Consider the following 17,945-nt stretch of genomic DNA (forward strand, 5'->3'; position numbering starts at 1 on the left):
TAAACAGAGCTAGCCAGGCAATCATTCGGCTGCAAAACGGGCCAAGCTGCACCCTGTCCTCCCCCACTCACTCTCCTCCCATGCTCCGCATGATCAGTACCGATGGGAATAGGCAGACTGTCTGTAAGTGCAGGAAAGTGCTTATTATATAACAATTTGCACTTGGAGATGGGGCTTTGGTCCGAGTTTCGGGTAGAGGTGGGCATGGGGGTTGGCAGCAGGAAGATACTGGGCAGCTGAAGTGACCTAGGATATACATAAATCTATATAGATATACCAGCTAAGCACCATATGGTAGCCGAAGCTACCGGAATCAATTGACAACTGTTGTTACATTTTTATACGTATTCCGCAAACAAAAAAGCAAAAAAAATCTTTCGAAACACTAGCAGTACCCGCACTATGGTAGTAGCAGTAGCAGCCGGCCGCCACTCCCCCAAAATCAGCACTACCGCCATGGCGTTTGTCACCGAAGTGGTGCTGCAGACTCAATGAATGTAACTGCGAACAGATATATAGCAGGATGGGAGGATTAAATAGGGAGAGAGAGAGCGATAGAAAGTGATAGACGGAGAGAACAGAGAACTCGAAAACAATAAAACAGCGGTAGCGTTACTGCGCTAGTTTGTAAGCAATCGGAAAGCCACAGCGATGCACGACAGCGACAGCAAAGTGAAACTCTGTGAAACCGAGCAGAACTATCTGCTATAGAGCAGGTACGGCAAGAGGAGCCAGTAGGCAGAGGAGACAGTGAAAAAACACAGCATAGCAAAGCAAGCCAATGTATTATGAAATTCAAAACACAAGTTCAACAAAATCAAATGTAAACAACCCAAAAAAAAAAGGAAGGCAAAGCATCAATTTCAACCTCATACCAGAGCAAACAGCAAAAAGCAAAAAAAAACCAACAGAAACGCATATTTAGAAAAATGCCAGAATACAGCGCGCATTGAAACAAGGATCTAACACGCTAGCAAGCATTTCCACATTCAGCTATAGAAGAGTAGCAGCAGCATCAGCAGGCCAAAGGCAAAGGGGTACACGTAACAACCTCAACAACGATCGGTGAACCTTCACCGTGACAAAAGAAACTGATCGTTGGCTCAAGGGATAATCAATTGCTATATCCTAGGTTAGCAAGCAGGATAGGCGAAGCGGCTGCGAGTAGAGATGAGCTAAATGAGAGGGAAAATTGGAAAGGTGTGAAAACAGAAAAACTCCTGTTAAAAGTAGCACAACGGCCACGAGCAGCAACAGCAACAGCAGCAGCAATACATTCCGTGAGTTTCCTATACTTTTCTTTCTTTTCCCACTTGGGTTGGTGGAGTGCCATGGGCCAAGATGAGACGCTATCGAAACGAATTCGGGCTATCTAGCAGCGATCGCGCTATGAGGTCTAAACGGCCGTATGCACGGCATACCGAAGGCGCCAGATATTTGGCAGCAAGGTCCACTATTCATGTTTATGTTGCGTGCATGTTTATATTGCGTGCCTAGTTGTGCCAATGTAGAACGGAGGGGCGCTCTCCGACTGCTAGGCATGCAAAACAGTGCCGACCGTTTCAATAACTGCTACGCTACCGGAGAGTAGCGCACCATTTGAAACTCATCCTAAATTACCCACACACGTTGCCGAACGTTGCCGGTAAATTCTCCGCTGGGAATATGAAATGAGACGATCAACCTAATGAGATAACGCTGTACAGCGTAGACATTCCTGCTGCGAATTACAAAACATGGCTGTCCTGCAGCTCATCCCAATACGGCTTCCTGATTGTATTAAGAGCCATAACCTTTGTTTCAACAGCAAAAAAACAAAACGGTCGGGTACATAATTTGCACACCTATTAATTGTACGAGACTTACCAGAAGGATTAGCTATTTCATCTGCTACTGAACGTTGTCGCTTTGGGTTGCAGGGGGTCTCACGCTATCGCTCGCTTCACTCGTTCGACACCTTGAAAGAGCCTAGCACCCACAGTTTTCAATTCAGTTCCAACCTTTGCTCCTTCCCACCCCCGCAAAATAAAAACACACAACTAGTCTTCCCGCTGCAAAACTTAACGCGATGCGCTCGTAACCCGCGTATTGCGGGGGTGGGATGGGACTAATGGGAGGGCTGGGCTCGCGTCCTACTGTCCAGCGTGGTGATTGAGAGGCAGTTCCGATAAGGAACGAACGAGGGAGGGGAAGGGTAGTGCGGAGGAAATGGTTGATTCCCCTACACGTACGCGTTCTCCTTCTTCGTCTTCGTTCTTTGTTTATTGGGTTGGGAAAGGCATCTCCGCCTCCGTGTCCTCTCCGCTGTGATTCTAGTTTAGCGCTTCGCTCGTTATTGGTGTACATCACCGGATCGTTCCGTGGAAAGCTAAAACGAAAGCAAAAGCAAAGAACAGTTATCATTATAATACTACCAATATGAGCTACTTTTTTGGATTTTACCTTCAGATTATAGTACTGTTATTCTCGCGTTTTCGTAAGTCGAATAGTAAAAATATATCTTACAGTTGCGCGAGCGCATGCCGCGACTGGAAGCCAACACAACGGGGATCGGTGAAAAGCAGCTCAAACAATTTGCGAACCAACCCAATGTTGGTATTGGCGATAAACGGGAAGCGTAAACAATTTGTTCGGTTGGTTAGCGGTGTTGGTTGCGCTGGGGCGCGAATAGGAAATAAATAGCAAACATGAAGAAGAACATAGGAAACCTAGTGAGAGCAACAATCAATCATTGTGTTTCGAAATCGTTCAATAATGGTTGTAACATATTTGTTTTCCAATTAGAATAATAAAACGAGCAAAACAAAAAAAAACATAACCGATAACTAAAAAAACATAACTATCATTCAACAAAAAAAACAGCATAAACCTAACGGAACCATAAACGGTTGAAGTTAAATGAAAAGTCAAAAAGTAGATCACGGAGAGAAGGAGATGGAAAGACAGAGAAAGAGAGAGAGAGAGAGAGAGAGAGAGAGAGAGAGAGAGAGAGAATAAAAGAGAGAAATGGAAAAGGGCCGACAGGATCGAGGTATCTATTGCGTATGGAGTTAAATTGAATTACGAATAAATGAACTAAAAGTGAACCAGACACACACACATACGCGCGCATTGGCGCTAACACATACACACATATATACGCAAACCGACACAATAACAGAGCAAAGTGATCGCACGAACGCACGATAGCGAGAGCGAAGACGACGCAACCTACGAGACGAGACGAATAATTATCGTTCGAAATAAATTTATTCAATGATTTTCACAATTGCTTTCCCTTCTTCTGACGTCTCTCTATTCTGACAATGCCGTAGTTCGGGCACACCACATATCCGAAAATGCTCGTCTCCGCCGCAAGATTCGATGTCGCGCGAGGCTCCCCACTGCGCACCGCCACTTCTAATTAAGGCAGGGGAATACAAGAAACTTAACGAAAACGACAAAAATAAAAGTAACGCATAGATACACGAAGGCAGCCACTAGGGCCATCAAGTATTCGTCAGTTTTTATTTAATGTTTACTACGTTATGGTTCAATGTATTGTATAATAAACAGAACACAGCTGCGTTTTTTTAATCCCGGGTGTGTTTTGTTACCGTTTTTCTCCTTTTTCGTCATTATCGCGAATACAATATTATCTCTCTGCCTTACTAGGGCTGAGGCGGTTTACGTCCTACCTACACGGTTTTACATACTAGCGCATTTTCCTACAGTACAGTCACCTTGAAAGTCCACTGCTCATATTTTTCTTTATCCTTCCCTTCTCTAGCTTATCCCCCTTCTCTACCTTCTCTATCTTCCCTACCTTCTGTTTACCTTCTTTGCAATCTCTTCTCTTCCGTATCCGCGTACTCCTCGTTCACATTTAGATAACAGAATCTAATCCCTCTTGGAGTTACAGAAATATTTATTTGTCTGCTACTAACCGCAGCAGAAGCTATCTATATTGATGGCTGAGAAGAGGTAAGCGAGTGTACGCACACATGAGAATGTATGACCGTTGGAGTGGTGCGACAAAATCGAAGGGAGGGCAGGGAGAGAATCCTACGAAATTATTTTAATAGGAAATCTAATGTGAAATTAGGTGCACATGAAGAAGGCGCCAAACGAAACAATACCATTTTGGTTATCATAGTGTAACCATTTTTTAACTGAATTTTGTCTCGTTGTTTGTTTTGTTTTTTTATTACTGTTTTTAAATTACTTGGTGAGACGAAACGCGACAGAGGACAAACCACTGCACAGAACTTCCAAGAGGACGCGAAGGAGACCTGCACAGCAGGAGTGATCTACGAATTGTAAGAAACTGCCAGCAACATTTGGATTTCAAAAGTATTGCGGTGGTAATTTTCTCCCCCCTTTTCCCTCCCTTACGTAAACGGAATGCATGAAATATTCTACATCCTATAAATCTAAACTATTTGCCATAAAAGCTTTTTCTCTGCTATTTTCCATCTCGACTAACTGGAGGCAATGTTTACTAACATTGCTCTCTTACATTATCTTTATCACAATCTTTATCATATCTTTGAAATAAATTTTTTGGGCCTTACTACTTACTAAATAAAATCAATTTGGGCCTTACTTACAGGATCGCGATAAGGAGAGACGAGGTAACCGATACACCCGTACAGCATCGTGATTGCACGGGGGCTCACTGACACCGCCACTAGTCATCACTGATGGTGGTGCGGTAGTGTCTTCTAGCCCATCTGCTGATATTCGCTCGGACGATTGAGCGATGTGCTCTGACCGTGGAATCGCCGCAATAGGCTCCTGGAATGGTTTGATCCCTGCTTTCACACCGTACTTTATGAGATGCGTGCTACTGCAATGATATAACACCCTCTTTGAAACAAATCTTCTCAAATCAAATCTATCAATCATGGATTTGGACCTTACTTGCAGGATCGCGATAAGGTGCCTAGTCTGCGTCGCTGATGCCGGCGCACTTTTCATGCTCCAGCATGGCGTCCAACTCGTCGGTCAGATTGGCCAACATATTGCCTATGTCATTTAGCACATTTGTGCCATAAATGTCTTCACCGCTAGTCACTAACTCGTTGGCTGCCTCGGGTTGATGGTGCTCCTCTTTGGTGCATCCACCACTAGTATCACCAGTTGCTGTTACAGTGGGATCTTTCGAGAAGCTAATGGGACTGGTGGTCTCGGCTACCGAAGGAGAGGACTGTTGCTTCTGTAGGACACCGCCACTAGTGGCACACGTCGTTGCCAGCACCGTCGTCGTTGTAGTCGATCCAGTCGACGAGGAGGAGCACGATGAAGCGGAGGAAGACGACAGAGTTACGAGCAATGCCGGATGGTGGTGCGGCGGTGGCGTCTGGCCCATCTGATGATAGTCACTCGGACGATTGAGCGACGAACGCTGCTTAATCGTGCCTGCATTCTCATTCGCGAAAGGTATCTGATCGATTGATTCGAGACTCGAATTGGATCTATTGTCGTGCTGCTGATGCTGCGTCGATACTTTGTGCACCTCCACGGTGGTCTGGTGTGTATGACAACCGGTATAGCAGGCGCCAATGAATGGAATTGTAGCACCACCACCACCGAGCGTATGATGATGCTGATTCGGTGGAGAAGGTGTAGATTGTGTCGACGATGCATAGCTATGTTGCTGCTGATGACCGTGATGGTGATAGTTATTGCCACTATGACCCGACTGTTGCAATATCAGTTGCTGATTATGATATATCGGCTGTTGCTGGTGCTGCTGCTGACTAGCCTCTCCACAAGAGCCCGATATTAGCTGTGGAATCGCCGCTATAGACTCCTGGGATGGCCCGACTCCCGATTTCACACCGTATTTTATAAGAGATGCGTGCTGCTGCGGTGGCTGAGCAGTCGTGTATGCAGCGCTGCTGTAATTAGAGAAATGCATTGCATCTAGAGCGGCCGTCGCCATCTCTACGTTTTCTATGTGCCCCAGCAAAGAGGCGGGCAGTCCAGCAGCGACTGGGAAGCACAAAGCAGAAGAGGAAGAAGAGGGTGCAGTTTCTGCCGCGACGGCGTCCAACGATGTTACAGTAGGACACCCGTTGGCAGGGGATGCTACCGTACCTGCCATCTTTAAATTATTCGCAACAATTTTCGCGATGGGACGTTGGCGTCCCTGTTGCGTTACCGGCCCCCCGGACACAGCGGTGCTGGGCCCGAGAAATCCTAACCGGGTGCCGTAACTCCCGCGTTGGTACTGTCGTGGTAGAGTTCCACCACCCTGGAAGTACTGCTGCTGGTGCTGCTGCTGCTGCTGCTGCTGTTCGTGATGCTGCTGGTGTAGATGCTGTTGATGATGCGGCTGAATCGCGTGCGAAACGTCGTTGCGTTCATCGACCAGACCGAGCAGGGTGGACGTTTTCTCATTCGTTGGTGTGATGTCACTATCATCAAACGAGCTGCGCCGGTAAACAGCTTGCGTGCCATCGAAGTGCACATGCGGATAGGTAATCATGTGTTGCAGTTGCTGCCGGGACGCGTTGCTGAGGTTAGGTTGCATACGGGCAAGATGCTGCTGGACATAATAAACAACTTCCGAACCATCGTCGTCCGGCACCCGGACTGGTAGTTGGTGATGCTGCTGCTGCTGCCGTAAGAATGTACTGTAGCAAGCGTTACCGCTCGCGGATGGAATGCCAGGCAGCGGAGGCGCCCTGGTCGCAATGGCGGCAGTGGTAGACGTGGGCGACCCGCCACCACTAGATGTACTCGCCATAGTCGATGAAGCGTAATACGGAAGGTGCGGCTGGCCTCCCAGCATCTTTCCGCTGATAATATCCTTTACCCGCTTGATGGCCAGTAATATTTTCTTCTGGTGGCCGAGCTTCACGATGCCGATGTCCTCCAAATCCTCCCAGGTGAGCTGCGTCACGTCATGCACCGTCTGGTAGCCCTGGGCGAGCAGTGGCTGCACATATTCCTCCAGCCGCAGCAGCCGCAACCATTCTTCAATGGAGCCAGGCACGAAGCTGGGCAGCGAGTCAGGCAGCTTGAGTGCATCAATGTGTCGTTTCAGTCGTTCGCGATGGTTTGGCTTCCGGATGCCTATCGCAGTCAGATCCTCCGGAGTCATGCGCGCAATCGTCGCCAGATCGTAACCGGCGTCCAGGAAGAGGTAGGTGTACTCGTGGAAGTGCACCTCCATCAGCCACTCGGAAATTATGTCATGATCGCATCGGTTCGAGTGATTACTGAGACGATGACTACCGCCAGCGCCGCTACTGCCACCACCACCACTGCCAGAGCCGATCGAGCAAGAGCTGACCGAACAACGCGGTGAGGACAGCACGCCATAGCTACCCACGCCGCTTACACTGCGATTGGAGAGATTCGAGGCTCCGGTTAGGTAGGAGGAAGCTCGCCCCGAATCCAGGCTGGCGGTGGAATGACGCGAACCAGATCCCGCCGAGCCCGACAGCGAAACAGGACTGTCCCGGCCGGGCGATTGCGTTAGGTCAATACCCTGGTCGTCCAGGGCGTAATCCAACACTCCCGAGGCGTCAGATGTGCAGCGCAGGACCAAACTGGATGGTGTCGCCGTCGCCGTCGGCGTTGTGATGGAACTGTCGCTGGTCCCGATTGTAGTGATGTTAGAGCGTCCTCCGTACCCATGACCGTGTCCTACCGAGTTCAGTGTACTGGTGGTTCCGGGTTGCTGCGACACATTCCGGACAGCAACGGCGGCATTGCCACCATCCAACACTGTCAGGTCGCTACCGGCTACCGGGATTTCCACAACTTCTCGGTCCGGGTCACCGCCGACGCAACCGCCGTTCAAATTACGCTCCTTTCCGTAAATCTCTGGAACGGCGGGTGGCATCACCTTCTTCATCTGTGGTACTGCTTTCGATGGTCGTGACATTCCGGCGCCGGTGCTGAGACTTAGCTTTCGCATGGCGGCAATGGCAAACGGGACGAAGTGGGCCGGTTGTGCTGCTGCAATGGTCTACGAGACGTGAGAGTTCGGCGAGGGCGCTGCATGTGAATTACCGGCAGGCTGTTTAGGTCGGCAATAGAAGCTTGACTGAAGTGCTTCGATCGATAACAATGATCCATCCGGATGCAGCCTCAAGGTGGGGCCTACTAAAGAACGATCTAAAACAACATCGAACAACAAAAATACAACAACCACATTTAGAGACATGCCAGGTAAATGGTTTTCGATACTATCGATATGTTATAGGCAGCAGGAAGAAGAGAGAGAAAAATAGCAGCATTACTGGCGAATTGCGGAGCGAGAGTGCTTGCATTTGCGATAAACACACTCTAGGATTACTCTCCGTAACATCTAGATGACCGGCGATTTCGTCGCCATACCCATTTGATCTGCTTCTTCCTCCTTCTACTCCAGCCGTGCATGCCTGTATATACGTACTTTTCCTCTATCTCGACTCTCGATGGTTAACTCGACCGACGGTACGCATAGCTGAGGAACCAAAAAAAGGAAAAAGAAAATGTATCAGTACGAGCGTGTGTGCGCGTGTGTGCGCGTGTGTGTGTTACTATGCGCTTGTGTATATATGGAGAGTGCTCTCGCGAGTGTGTGTGTGTGAAAAAAGTGGTAAATTTATGTTCTGCACTGCTTTCCTATCTTCCAGCCATAGGTTCAGTACTTACCCAAGCAAGAGGGTCGGTCGTCCACACAAACGATGAAGCGGCTACTGTTCGGATATGATCCTGATGGTACAGGAACGCCAGCGGGCGTCAGATGGTGCTCTCTTTAACTTGTGGGATTGATGGTGATCGGGACTTGAGCCGCATTTGGCTTGATAGAAGATTGAACGACTTCAGTATGTCCGGATGTCATCCGGTCGTCTGCCGCAAACACTGTGACACACACGCATCGACGAGATTCACCGTAATCTTCTCAAATTGTACTTTTCCTTCTTACTTTTTTTTTCCTTCGCTGGTGCACTTGTCTTCCTTTCCCGTGTGGTTCACCCGACGCCTTTAGAAGCTTGAACCACACTTCCCTAACACACACTCACTGGCTCTCACTCTCGAGCACCACTCACACACCTATATCGACAGTGGTTGGTAATCGGCGACCCTATATATTAATCCGTCGTTGTCGTCGTCGTCATCATCGTTCACACCATATCGAGGGACCAGTAATGTCATGAGAGCAAAGGCTGCAAGGACACGCGCCTACACCACGGGAACTAGAAATAAGAATTAAGAGAAGACGAAACTTAAACCTTTTTTTTTCTTTCTGCCGGGAACGGAAGCCACGAGTGAACCAATAACGGCAATCAGTAGATCATTGCGTTAGTATCAGTGCGTTTTCGAACGCTTGCGTAGCTTTCACGCCTCGCACTACTACTACTACTACAATGCATGTCACACCACGAGAACCCGTTTTCAGAGGAGATACCCATCCTCTCCCCTTCCTCGACGGCGCGCGCACTTTCTCACACACATACACACACACACACACAACACATCCGACGAGAGCGCTCATACGAGAATGCGATTAAAAAGAACGAAAGAAGCAAATAGCAGCTGCAATTGCCATCGCTAGCGCAGCCGTCTACCGTGTAAGCAGACCGGACGAACAAAAGAAAACAAAACGTTCCGTTTGGAAGTGCTCGCCAGCACCGATGTTCTCTTGCTATTCATGCTAGGTAGCTGCGGAGAACAAAAGGCTAATCGGCGTTTTCAGGCATTCTTACCAAAGCACCAAGGAAAGCAGAGAGCAGGGAGGTGTCAACGGCCACAAACCGGACTGCCTCCAATATCGACATCGCACGCCGCCGACGTGCGCCGAGGGCAAAGACGACAACAAAATGGCGTGGCGCAATTAAAAAAAAAAAAAAAGTAGTGTCTAGCCTATCGCTGCTATCGCGGCGGTAGATAGGCGTCTTACAGCAGGCGAACGCGACGCAACCCGATACGCGTCACCATTATTCATCACCTTTTTTTTTTAAACATTTCAGAACGGACGCGCCGTATGTTTACCACCTAATGTTGTGCCCACTATTTTGTATCACCTAAAAACCAAAAACGGGGTTTTTCGCCGCAAGACGCGGTGGTTTGCGAGATTAGGTCCCATCGGCCACGGTCAGTCAACGAGTAACGCGCACGGTCCGGAAGACGAAAGCTATTTTCCGCACATCTGGGATGGTGTTGGCTATTGAACTTTTGTACCAATTGCCACCTGCCTCCCTGCCACAGAGAACCACGGCGGCGTATTGCTCGTGGGGCGATACAAACACAAAATCGTCAATGCACGCGCGCGCACTTGCACCACACACACACACACACCCACGACACATTTACACATAATTCTGGTTCATGAAAGAAATGGACGGGGGAGGAAAGAGCAGAAAAATTCTACTTACCCGACCTGGACCGAACCAACAGCGAAGGACGCTGCCGCTAACCACGGGCGCTCGCAGCAAAGTGACACCCTAGCCGTCGTTTGTTGAATCGGTTCAATTGATTCCAGTTGAAAGGCGATGCGTTAACCGATTCCGTTTCCAATCGGTTCAGTGACGGTCACGACATGTGACTATCTCATACTATAAATAATCATCCGGAAGGCATTAATAATGTTGGTATAAAGTAAGCTGTGCACCCCAATAATAAAGTTCGCTGCGGCAGCTGCGGAGACCGCTTTTGGCTTGTGGCTTTAACTATTAGGTCCTGCCAGACGAAGCATAAATTTACCCGTAGATTTAAGCTGCTTTCACATCGAGCGCGTTTAAACGCCACTAATAGACGCAACAGGTTTTTTGACGCAGAAAACACGGTTGTATCACATCAAAATATATGGAAGTGTTCACGTAACGCACCGAAAGCTATTTTTTGGAGCTTTTGAAGAGCTTAAAAGTTGGCGTTTTTTTTTCGGATCTGTAAAAATCTACAGATTGAGGCAGGTTCTGAGCCGACTGTAGCAGGCTACGCAAGCAAGCCAGCGTTGCCCTTTGGTTTTGCAATTTGTTTTGGCAGGAATGTGTTGAAATCCGGGTAATAACTGTATTCACTTTTCCGTGGTATTAAGACAGTTAAAATTCACGAAAAGTGCCCAAGCAACCAAGGAGAACAAATTTTGGGGGATTCAGAATTCTGATCAGAACTCTAGGCTGTTCTCATCAGCATTCTGAATCCCCCAAAATTTGCAGCAATTTCTCCATACAAAATTGGGGGATTCAGAATGCCCATCAGAACGTCTGATGAGAACGCTGAATCCCCCAAAATAGTTCCCATTTTGTCCGCAGGGTGCGCAGGCACGGTATATATTGTGTACATGTGATATATATATTTATTTTCTACAAGTATATGTATAGCACCAAATTTTATTTGAAAAAATTATGATTTTTTAAAATTATAAATAAATTACACTAATTTAGCCATAAAAATCACCCTCTTATCTCCGCGATGCCGTGCGCCCCTTTCCGGAGCGGGCTTTGGTATTAGTATGGGGTCACCGTGTAACCGTACCTGGCAGTGACAGTGGTGCTTGGCCACCGTACTCCGTGCCGAGGTTGTGCGGATGGTAGGGTCGAGGAGTGCCGGCACCGTTTGCTATCTGCATTGTCCGTTCATCCGATGATGCAACGAATTGCTGTCGATTACGGTGGTGATGGTGATGATGGTAATCGGTCGGGGTCCCACTGTACGAATCGTTCGGTTCTGATCGCTTTAACGAACCGTTCAACGAGGCTGGGGAGGAGAGCACATATCCTTGGCCGATGCATGATGTGGATGGAGGCTGTCAAGAAGAGAAAGGGGGAAAGAGAATGAGAATGAAGCAGACCACCGGTATAAAGACTTACCTTTACTCGCTGTTTTCGTAAGCAGCATCCGATGAGGTACCGTTGCTGAACCTCACTGTGATGCTGATTAGAATGGTGGTGGTGATGGAGCGGATGATGCGTCAGTGTATGCCGCAGCAATTCATTGTGGATTCGTTCGTCGGATGACGAGCAGCAGCTGCTACCATTCCCGATCAGCAGAGGGGGCCCCCCTATTGAAGATCAGGCCCGTAGTCGATCGTTCTCCCGCGCCGCGTTGATGTCGTAATAGCCGTTGGCGTGCTACGGGTTAGAGATCATTGTTATCATTCATTACGGGGTAGAGATCATTGTTATCATTTGTAAGTACAAACACTGTTCGCACCATCTCGGCGCCGATGCCACTTACCCATTACGGAAGGAGTTTTCGATGACAATTTTCGGTCCATGCTTCAGGGCAAGCATCGCTGTAGTCGCATTGACGTCCTCTATCGTCTCCGCACTCCACTCAACGACCGGCGATTTCCTTCGGCATACCACCGGCACCATTCACGTACCGGCTGGCAACGGAGCATCTTTGTTCGAAAGGTCGAAAGGAAAGGTTCGCATCCTTCACCTCCACCATTCTGCGTACCGGTGACTAGTACTCCACGTATCATCGGATGAGGTACTTGCACCGGCTGCTGTGTCTACTGCACATGATGTACCGAATGCTGCTATTGCGCCCGATGATGATGCTGTTGTTCATGTTGATGTTAATGGTTGTAGATAGATCGCTAGCATCGTAGTCGGTGTTGATGAGCGGCTCAGATCATCGACAACCTTCCCATGGAGCGCCCCGTTCTGTGCATCTCCCGGTGCTAGACGGCTTGCAAGCTGTGGAAAGTTATCCTGCTGAAGCAGCAGGCAGTGTTTCGTCACTTTTGCACCAAGGGATCGTATGGCAAGTTGGTAGGATGCTTCGCCTTCGGTGGCGCCATACAAGCCTTCGCCGTTTAGCTCGTCATCTGCAGTGTGTCGGTGATGTTCAGCTCGTTGACCGCTTTATAGTACTTGATGCTGTCGATCATCACGCTCGCAGCCACATCATCAAGCCCTCTGGGCAACAAGTCGAAACTGAAACCAAACCGAACGTCTTTGAGATTAGCTCTAGTGTGTCACAGGATTCACAGTTACAATTACCTCTACAATCTTACTACTGATGCTCGGTTTTCGGCCGCAGATTTCTGTACTGTTGCTGATATACGGTCGGTTGTTTCGGCACGGTTATCACTCATCACGGTTGCTGTCGTTGCTGCACAAATCATTCAATCGATCACTTCACTTCGTTCGAAAGTTAAGCGCATCCTTCAGTGCCTGCTCGAAGGTCTTCTCCCCCCCGTACGGGTCACTGAGCGCAGAAAGGTCGGCAGATGCAGGTTACAGTACTTGGCAACTCGGCACGACACGACACATTCTCGTCAAAGTTTAATATGGAATTATGGGCATCCTGTGGGGAAGGGAGAATCCGTGTTAGTGTCACCGTGGATTGATACGATCCGGTACCGGTGTACTTACCTCATCCCAAAGCCTTTCTTATCATCCGGTGTTCCTTTATAATATCAGTAACTGCGTCACGATCACGATGCTGCGGATGCTGCGGCGGACAAAAAACAAACACGTATTTTCGGTGAACTACACTTACCTCAGCTTACTACGATGGTACACTACTGTTTCACTTATTTTACACTACACTTTTTCACTAATTTAAACGTTTTTTCACTTGTTTTAACAAGCGCAGATGCAACCGACGTTGTTGTTGTTTCAGGAATTTTCGTGAAATTGAAACGTCAAACCGATCGCAACGATCGATTGCGACCTCTGCTGGTATCGTCAAGAACTGTTTGAGCTTTTAAGGGGATTTGGTGTTCTCATAAGAGAACTGTTTGAGCCTTCGAGGGGATTTCGTGTTCTCATAGGAGAACTGTTTGAGCCTTTGAGGGGATTTCGTGTTCTCATAGGAGAACTGTTTGAGCCTTCGAGGGGATTTAGTGTTCTGATTGTTGTCAGCAGCAGAACTGTTGGAGCCTTCAGGGGGATTTATTGTTCTCCACATGAGAACTGAAGGCTGCCTATGGTTGCTTGGGTGGCACGAAAGTTAAAGTTTATACAAGTATTCCCAAAGTTCTTCCTAGCGTTTCAATATGGTATCGGTCCATAGGTCTTGCCACCCGGCCTAGAACCAGAGCTAGCTAACTGTTGTATTTCGGAGCGACCGTTCTATCGCGCGAAGGAGCGACGGTCGCAGTGGCGTTTGCGTGCCAACGCGATCACCTTACCTACGATCACCACCGAGCGGAGCAATTTTTCTTTCGAGAATAAGATTCGGCGGAGCGGGTCGTACCATCCAGTACTTGCCGGCCTCTGCGGAATCTTTGGATCCAGGCGGAGCGGGTCACACCATCCAGTGCTTGCCGGTCTCCACGGGATCCCTTCTCTTGATCAGCAGAATCAGTTCGGCGGAGCGGGTCACACCATCCAGTGATTGCCGGTCTCCACGGAACCTTTGAATCCAGGCGGAGCAGGTCACACCGTCCAGTGATTGCTGGTCTCCACGGGATCCTTCCTTTTGATCAACTACAGAAGAACTACTCTCGAAGTGATCTCAAGTGAAAGTGATAATTTTATTCAGAATTTTCGTCGCTTTTATACAGATTTGGTACCCTTTACCGAATTGGTAAGAGCGAGACAGAATGTTATAAACAATTCTTCAAAGTTGCAATTCGTCACTTAGTGCTATTCTTGAACGAAATATGAACTCGATCGCGAACGTTGTTTATGCTGGAACTCGCTCGCTTTGTTCGGAACTCGGAACGTTTGTTTATCCTATGCTGGAACGTTTACCTTATGCTGCTCTATAGTCGCGCTGCATGTGCACGACACTTTCTGGCCACTATTGGAATTCCTACATTTTATTCATTTTGTTCCTAAGCTGGTTTTGTGTTACGCGTTCGTAACACCGCCCTTCGTAAAACATTCTGTTTTACCTAATCTGAACGCGTGTGATTATAGCTAAATATTAAGGAAAGAGAAAAGGCAAACAATTGTGTTCGGCGGGTCGCAACTGATTGCTCGATGCTGAAGCCGAACCGATGCGTTGCTAGATGCTGGTGTTGACACTTGTACGTTCGGGTTACGCTGCGTTTCGGTGCCGAGGTTGATGTCGTCTTGTAATCGTCATCCATCATGTTTGTTATCCGTTGCGTTCAAGGGTGGATAAATAGGATTCCCGCGAAACTGCACGGGCGACGCTGCCGAATCGTCGTTATCGCCTTGGCTTAGTATCTCGTTGCTGGACCTTTGTTGCATATGTTTTCTGTGGGATAGCAAATTCGTAAGTGAGTCCCAGAAAGCGGCAATCAATTGCCATCCCAATCCATAGATATCGTATAAGATTTTGCCATGAATAATGGTGTCGATGGTGAATTTGATAGTTCTGCATATAATGTATAATCCGATGGCTGTGGACGTAATATTGCCTAGCCATGTTGACCAGGATAACAGTTTCGACCAGTATTTTTGTAGCGTGTTGTCGATAATTTTCTCGGAAACTAATGCATCGAATTTAAAGCCTTGAAGGTTAGGATGACGGCCGGCGATGATTTGATGTAGAACTGACGAAGCTATCTTCTTATCTCCTTGCTCGTACACCATGCTCTTCATCTTTTCTAGGCTTTCGGCGTCATAAACCCCGGATTGCATCAGGTTTGGTAAGGATGTGTACGACCAGCTGGTTATAATGTCTGTTGTCAGCTGCTGAGGGGCCGTTGTTTCTCGTAATTTTTGGTCCGTGGTATACCATCTTCCGCCTATCATGAATTTGGCGGGTAGCAATTGTGTACATTCGATCTGGGTGCCGCGTAACTGGAGCATTCTTGTCACCGGAGCCATGAACATTGAGCGATCGTTATATTTTACTGGTACTTCTTGATAACAATCCTCTTTTGGCTCGTAGGTTACGAACACTGGTTTGCATTCTAGTATGTATAAAACTTCTGCTGCTACAACCGCCGTGTAGCCGGATCGTTTAACTAAGTTGGAGACAAATTCACTTGGGTTGAGACGTGCTAGTGTCAATTTCGTCTCCATTAGTGCCTTATCGATCTTGCACATTTCCGTCATAACAGCGGCGTAGATGTCGTTTAGCCTTTGTCCTAGGAAGTTTTCAACCAGTGTGATTTTTGAATTAAAGTACGTGAAAAGGTCGTAATTCTTTCCATGGCTTACTCTACGTTTAAACGGTGATTGATATCCGTTCGCTTCTAATATAAAAATTCTGGGATGATCTGTTTCGTAGCTATCGAATCCACATATTTGCGCGCTGTTGCGAGCTCTTATTGAAAACATTTGCTTGTCATTTAGGACTGTGTACACGGCGTTTAATCGGTCGTTTACTTTGTCACTATCGAAGGTTTTGTTTACAGTACCTTCGTAGATCACTTCGTAGTCGAGTTCTTCGCATTGTCGTCCCACATTTATATCCCAGGTGATGTAGCCTATTTCCGAATCCAAACACCAACCAAGTCCGTAGGTGCAGACGATGCCGTTTCGGAGGATGATCTGGTTGTTCTCGACGTCTGCTGTGGTGGTGTAGTCATGTAGGTCGATCTCGTACTCGTAGTACACCAGAGCATTTTCCCACGTATAAAGTGGTGTTTTGTAGACGCCGCCGACACAATTTGGACCTAACAGGCTTCCTATGATTAATGTTTGACCTCTAACTGTGTGATTTCGTTTTAGTTCCCTGATTTTATGTTCGATTGTTAGAGAGATTTCGCCTGATGTTTGTGCTAACCTACATTCCGTGGGTGTAAATTCTTTGACTATATACGCGTAACTATTTTCATAGTCCGAAGTGTGCGAGAAAGCGCCACAATGTTTAATTGATCGTTTGATTATAACCCTGCATTGATACACATGAACGAATATCTTTGGACTGCGTTGTAGTACCTGAATTCTTGACTCGACTGTGGTTATATTTTTTGTGGATGGGATGCAAGGCGCTACACTCATCAAGGAATAGCTGGTAATATTGATCTCGTTGTTGGCACAATCATATGCGATCAGGCCATTGATGGAAAATCCACAGGTTTGACCGATGAAAAACAACAACGTCATGAGCACGAGTGCCCACGAATTCAATCGCATTACCTTTGACGCTCCTTTGTGCACAATATCGTCGTGCATTGTGAGCTTTAACGGCTCCGCCCTCCGTTTGGTTGCCGTAACGTGTTTGGTTTTAGCCTGTAATTCTTCCTTTGCCCAGGCACATGGAGGAATTGAACCCTTCTTTCTCTTCTTTAGGGTTTTAGGCTTTGATACTTGTTCCTGTTGAGAATTGGTGTGGAACGTAACAAAATTTTTACTTTCTTCTACCTTTGGTGTATCTTTTGGCGTGTCTTCCTTTACACTTGTGTGTTGGATATTTGGTTTGTTATGAACATCCAATACTGCCAATTTATCGGTTGTTCTTTTGTAAGTTTTATTTTGTACCTTTACCAAGGCTCTCCGTACCTGACCGTCTTTTCCTGTGAAAACTTCGACTACTCGTCCTTTTAGCCATGTACCGTTGTCGGTGATAAGTACAATATCATCGATTTTCAGTGGCTCTGTTTCGTTGTTCCATTTTGGACGAGTAGCGATGAGCGGTAGGTATTCTAATAACCAACGGCTCCAAAAGTATTTTTTGTAGTGCAACGCTAATTTCCAGTGAGCTCTTGTTATTTCTTGAGCTTCGAATTCAAAAGGTAAAGAACAACTACCCGCTCTACCGATCAGAATGTGAAACGGTGTTAGTGGCTCATCCCCTTCTCCGTTTAAGGGAATATTTGTCAATGGACGTGAATTTAGAATAAATTCAACTTGAATTAGGGCACATCTCAAAACTTCGAGTGTGGGAATATGATTTTTTTTACAATATATCATATCTTGTAAGTTATTCTTTATTATCCTGATTAGGCGTTCCCACGCACCGCCAAAATGTGGTGCTTTGGGAGGATTAAAATGCCACTCTATATTTAATTTTATGGCTTCTCCTGTCTCCATTTTGGAGTTAATTTGTTTAACGATTTTTAATAATTCGTTATTTGCGCCTACAAAGTTCGTGCCGTTGTCGCTATAAACATGAGACACTGCACCTCTTCTTGCCTGAAA

At 47.2% G+C, this 17,945-nt stretch overlaps 1 protein-coding gene and 1 long non-coding RNA gene across 2 annotated transcripts; both read right to left on the reverse strand.

Moving 5' to 3' along the window:
• Nucleotides 1–3,279: 3,279 nt before the first annotated feature.
• On the reverse strand, nucleotides 3,280–10,428 carry LOC125953632 (uncharacterized). Its single transcript, XM_049683360.1, has 5 exons — nucleotides 10,359–10,428; nucleotides 8,635–9,179; nucleotides 8,393–8,443; nucleotides 4,903–8,112; nucleotides 3,280–4,828 (listed from the first exon to the last, which is right to left on the reverse strand). The coding sequence occupies exon 4, from the start codon at nucleotides 7,910–7,912 to the stop codon at nucleotides 4,925–4,927; it is 2,988 nt and encodes a 995-aa protein (XP_049539317.1). The 5' UTR covers nucleotides 7,913–8,112; nucleotides 8,393–8,443; nucleotides 8,635–9,179; nucleotides 10,359–10,428; the 3' UTR covers nucleotides 3,280–4,828; nucleotides 4,903–4,924.
• An 871-nt stretch (nucleotides 10,429–11,299) lies between these two features.
• LOC125955150 (uncharacterized) lies at nucleotides 11,300–13,876 on the reverse strand. The gene is made up of 5 exons (XR_007469085.1): nucleotides 13,311–13,876; nucleotides 12,936–13,242; nucleotides 12,163–12,869; nucleotides 11,796–12,056; nucleotides 11,300–11,731 (listed from the first exon to the last, which is right to left on the reverse strand). It is a non-coding gene; the product is annotated as an uncharacterized LOC125955150 (long non-coding RNA).
• Nucleotides 13,877–17,945: the final 4,069 nt, after the last annotated feature.

This window comes from Anopheles darlingi, chromosome X, assembly GCF_943734745.1.
Source record: "Anopheles darlingi chromosome X, idAnoDarlMG_H_01, whole genome shotgun sequence".
Classification (NCBI taxonomy): Eukaryota; Metazoa; Arthropoda; class Insecta; order Diptera; family Culicidae; genus Anopheles; species Anopheles darlingi.